This window comes from Octopus bimaculoides, chromosome 10, assembly GCF_001194135.2.
Source record: "Octopus bimaculoides isolate UCB-OBI-ISO-001 chromosome 10, ASM119413v2, whole genome shotgun sequence".
NCBI classification, from domain to species: domain Eukaryota; kingdom Metazoa; phylum Mollusca; class Cephalopoda; order Octopoda; family Octopodidae; genus Octopus; species Octopus bimaculoides.
The window spans coordinates 54949765-54955420 of record NC_068990.1 but is presented as its reverse complement, the minus strand read 5'-3'; the positions used below and the strand labels follow the sequence as shown (position 1 = coordinate 54955420).

Below are 5656 nucleotides of genomic sequence, written 5' to 3'. Positions count from 1 at the left end.
AAATTTTGGAAAAATTATATTTTGGCAAATTTAAATGAAAAGTCTTTTTAAAACATATTTGTATAGTATTCAAATAACAGCGGCATTTCCCTTGTTTCTGTCTGTCTCTGTTTCTCTTGTTAACTCTTGTGGGTTCGAGGTCGTTGTGGGTTTGAGGTTGTTGTGGGTTCAAGGTCAAACCCACAAGAGTTAACAAGAGAAACAGAGACAGACAGAAACAAGGGAAATGCCCCTGTTATTTGAAGACTATACAAATATGTTTTTAAAAAGACGTTTCATTTAAATTTGCCAAAATTTAATTTTTCCAAAATTTGTTATTCTTATTTACAGTTGGAAAGATCTCAAGGATTGAAACCTGTTCTGAAATGTTTTTATAAAAGTATTTTAGCATTTTCTACCTTGTCTTTTTTCCACATATATATCTACTCATGTGTTCCTCTTCAACCTTTTACATATATATATATATATGCATATATAACAAGCAAATTAGCAATAACTATACTGAGAAGTGATGTTTATTGCCACAAAACATGGCTGTTCTGTAGGAACCAATGTTACTACCATTTTAACTCCAGGAGGACACATTTTCCTGTTGGTTATTCCATGCAGTCTGCACCTGATATATATTGCAAGCAGGGAAGAGAACTCCTACCATCTTCCAGCCATGAGACCACTAGACCATACGGTTTTGAGCTCTTTGTGCTCATCCTCAGTAATGGATTCTCATCCACTAGAGATAACAGTAGTTCACTCCAGCTCACAACATATATATATATATATATATCGAGTGCAGATTGCATCGGATAACCATCTGGAGGAGGCATCCTCCTGGAGGTAAAATGATAGTAATGTCAATTCCTGCAGAACAGCCATGTTGAAGTGGCAATAAACATTACTTATATGTATATAAATTTCTTGCGTGTCAAAATAAGAGGAGGATATGTTATAGTCTTATTCCAAATCATCAGAATCTATCGATTAATAGCAATTTTAAAATTTGATATTTCCTTTTGTACAGGTTTCTTACTTTTAATTTCACTTCCTTAATCATTGTCTACAGATAGGTGTTGATTTTGCACTAAAAGTCATTAGTTGGGATGCTGACACACTTATCCGATTGCAATTATGGGACATTGCAGGTAAAATATAGATTATTTATTTTCAATTTCATTCTCTCCCATTTCAGTTACACACTGTCATACTTCTGTTTCAAAGTATCATACATCAGACACATACTGCAACACATCAGTTACATACTGCAACATTTCAGTTACATAGCATTTTGGTTACATGAAATAAAATTTCAGTTACATAACACTTAAAAGCCACATGCTATAAAAATTCAGTTACATATTACAACACTTCAATTACATGCAATGAAGGCATGCAGCCAAATAATTAGAGTATTTGGCTCATGATCATAAGGCTGTGAGTTCAATACCAGCAATGTGTTGTGTCCTTGAGCAAGACATTTTATTTCACATTGCTCCAGTCAACTCAGCTGGCAAAAATGAGTAGTACTAGTATTTCAAAGGGTCAGCCTTGTCACACTCTGTGTCATGCAGAATCTCCCTAAGAACTCTATTAAGAGTACATGTGTCTGTGGAGTGGTCAGTCACATGCACATTAATTTCATGAGTAGGCTGTTGTAACAGACAGAATGCCAGTGTATATGTGTTAGTGTTTCCTTATCTTGACATCACATGATATGGATCAAGATATGGAGATGACAGAGGACCAAGATGTGTGGCGCATCGCTGTACTCAAGAAAACCCACATACCACAACAGAGTTGAGATCCTAAAACCAGGGTGCCATGTAAAAAGCATTGATGTGGGTGCTAATGCCATGCAAAATGCACTGATGATGGTACCATGTAGAAAGCACCCAGTATACTCTGTATAGGGGTTGGCACTAGGAAGGGCATCCAATTATAGAAACTAAGCCAAAACAGACTATGGACTTTGTTGTGGACTCTGGCCTTGCTGGTTTCTGTTAAGCTGCCAAAATCATGCCAGCATGGAAAATGGATGTTAAATGATGATGATGATGATGATGATAATGATGATGATGACGATGACGATGACGATGATGATGATGATGATGATGATGCAAGCAAATCTTCTGCAAAAGCAGGCTTAGCTTGGGTGAGCTGTTACCTTTCTTCATTGTCAAACAGTTGAGTAAAACTGGGAATAAGCAGAGACCGTGTGGAAGCCCATCAGATGGTTTGTGCCTGTAATTTGAACATCTGTGCCATACTGATTCTGGTTTTTATGTTAAGAATACATATGTCTGTGGAATATTCAGTCATTTATTTATTTATTCAATGAGCAGGTAATTCAGTTGATTTATCAGTGTAGTCATTATTGAAACTAGCAGAGATCCATTACATCTACCGTACAAGATTGATTGCTTCGAGCCATCCACATTATTGGCTTACTAGCAGAGCCACATGCACACCAAAATGTTTCATGCATTTCTTCAGGTTCTTTATGTTCTGAGTTCAAATGCCACTGAGGTCAACTATGCCTTTCAACCTTTCAGCATTGATAAAATGAGTACCAGTTGAGCACTGAGGTCAACGTGATCAAATCAACTAACTCCCTCCCACAAAATTTCAGACTTTGTTCCTATACTAGAATTGCCTATACACATGAAAATACAAAAGATACTAAGAATTTCTGACAAGTTTGACTTTATCAGCAACATCAGCAAATTCTATCTCTAATGATAATGATGGTAAACTTTATCTGTTACCTGGTTCAACATCACCACATAGCACCACTTTTAGTGGAGTTCATCCTGTTGCAATAATTTGAGTCAAGTCTCTGAATTGAGAATATCATCTTCTTTCTCTCTCATGATTCTTAGAGGTTCTGTAAAAAGGCTGTAGGTACTGTCTTCCTTCCTGGCTAAAAACGCAAATACAATATAAGAAGTTGCCTCTCTCCGAAAAATACTCCATATATCAAAGTATGACATTTCATGTACACTGCTGAGCTTTCAACAAATTTATCTAAGCAAAACTCTGGTGGATAAATATTCTGAATATCAGAGTAAATATACCACATGAGTAGTTAATTATCTCATGAGTTGTATTGACACTGCAACACAGATAAGAGAGGATGTATTCCTTTAATGGTAAGCAATTAAATTTGATAACATTTTAAAGAGTGTCTCCTTGTCATACCAGAGCAAGAGATATTAAACTGCCACATAAAGAATATTGGTTCTTTCAAAGTAATGTGAAAGATGAAATTTATCAATAGCAGCTGCCCTATAAGATTAACAAAATATTAATTTTGTATGGAGTATGAAGTTACTGCAAGAAATATTTATGGACAGTACCATCTTCATCAGTGGTTTTCAACTGGGGTCTACACAAATTATTAAAAATTATGCCCAATAAATTGGTTATACTTCTACTTTACACACAATATTTTAGCAATTTTTAAATTTAATTATAAAAATATAATGGCGAGAGGATGAACGAAGCGAAATCGTGATGGCACCTGTGCCCAGCGTCGCCTTCCTGGCACCTGTAAAGACATTTGAGTGAGATTGTTGCCAGTGCCGTTGGACTGGCTCCTGTGCAGGTGGCACGTAAAATACACCATTTTGAGCGTGGCCATTGCCAGTACCGCCTGACTGGCCTTCATGCCGGTGGCACGTAAAAGCACCCACTACACTCTCGGAGTGGTTGGCATTAGGAAGGGCATCCAGCTGTAGAAACTCTGCCAAATCAGATTGGAGCCTGGTGTAGCCATCTGGTTCACCAGTCCTCAGTCAAATCGTCCAACCCATGCTAGCATGGAAAGCGGACGTTAAATGATGATGATGATGATGATGAATGGGAATTTTAAACTTCAAATAGCTATAGGGGTCCAATAGAGCAAAATAGGAATCAAAGGGGTCCATAGGAAAAATATGGTTGAGAGCCACTGATCTACATCAATAAACATTACATTTTATGTGGCATTTAACCAAGCAATAAGCATGAAGGTATCTATATTTTAACTGACAAGAAATACTGGTGGAATATCCACATTCAAAGCTCCATCAAATTCTCTATATAACAGGTAAGGTATTATTTTCTGGGAGAACATGCAAAAAATGCATGCTGCTATGGAAGGTAACTATCCTGCTAATAGGAATATTACATATAATGTCAAGACAGCAAGTTGGCAGAGTCATTAGCACACCAGGCAAAATGCTTAGCAGCATTTTGTCTGCTTTTATATTCTGAGTTCAAATTCTGCCGAGATTGACTGTGCCCTTCATCCTTTTGAGGTTGGTAAAACAAGTAGCAATTAAGCACTGGGGTCACTGTAATTGACTTACTCCCTGCCCCGAAATTCCTGTACCAAAATTTGAAACCAATTTTACATCCGATGTTAGCTATATATAAACAATAACATTATATACTCTGATAGGTTTCAGTTTACTCCTATAATAAATAAGTGTACAATGTCACGCCACCAAATATTTTATGATAATCTTAAGGAGTTGTTCTTACAGAGATAACCTTGTTTCATTAAATAGAACAAATTTAATTCAAATAAAAAGAAAATTAAAAAATAATTTCTCTATTTATATTCTGTATGAAGTTATCTGACATTTATCAATGAGTTTTTATATCAAAGAGTCTATTAGTTACATTTCTTTTTCCACTCCAATATGCTTGTAATTTGTAATGATTTTTCTAAACATTAACTGCAGGTCAAGAACGATTTGGTAACATGACACGAGTGTACTATAAAGAGGCTGTTGGAGCATTTGTAGTGTTTGATGTAACAAGAGTACCAACATTTGAGGCTGTGGTTAAATGGAAAAATGACTTAGACAGTAAGGTTCAGTTACCTGATGGCAGCAATATACCATGTGTATTACTAGCAAATAAGGTAAGTCGATATTTCATCAATTTTTTTTTTTTCTAACACTATGTCGACAATGACAATGAGAGTTCCAGTTGATCCAATCAATGGAACAACCTACTCATGAAATTAATGTACAAGTGACTGAGCACTCCACAGACACGTGTATCCTTAACATAATTCAGGATGACAAAAAATGGGACAAGGCTGGCCCTTTGAAATACAGGTTCTACTCATTTTCACCAGCTGAGTGGACTGGAGCAATGTGAAATAAAGTGTCTTGTTCAAGGATACAATGTGCCCTGGGGGAATCAAACTCATGAGCTGAATATCCTAACTACTAAACCACAAACCTTCGCCAATAACAACTTTAATTACTGAACAATATACTCAAAAAATGCAAACCTTAAGTATCCATATTCATTTCAGCACAATCAAAGATTCACATTCATACATAGACATTTTGTGTGTAAATTCTCTAAAATTCTCCCACATAAATATGTATAAACATGCACACTAGTGCAAAAAGAAGCAAACATATATACATAATTAACATGTAATTTGCGTCCCAGCAACATGGTTCTGGACTCAATCTCACTGCATAGCACCTCAGGCTGACTAAAATCTTGTGAGTAGATTTGGTAGATAGAAACTGAAAGAAGCCCATTATATATATATATATATATATATGTAATAGAGTTATTAATATTTCTAAGTCTCTCTAAAGGAGACTACGGCAGCGGTACTGGAAATTAATAGTTACCGCCAAGCCAACATGGA

The 5656-nt window shown here is 36.0% G+C and overlaps 1 protein-coding gene across 3 annotated transcripts in view; it reads left to right on the top strand.

Moving 5' to 3' along the window:
- The window catches only part of LOC106881612 (ras-related protein Rab-32B), a 113817-nt gene that overhangs the window by 91571 nt on the left and 16590 nt on the right, over positions 1-5656 (top strand). For all 3 annotated transcript variants that reach the window (XM_052971210.1, XM_052971211.1, XM_052971212.1), the window contains 2 exons: positions 1061-1139; positions 4722-4903. In XM_052971210.1, the coding sequence (XP_052827170.1) occupies positions 1061-1139; positions 4722-4903 (261 nt within the window). The remainder of the gene's footprint in view (positions 1-1060; positions 1140-4721; positions 4904-5656) is intronic.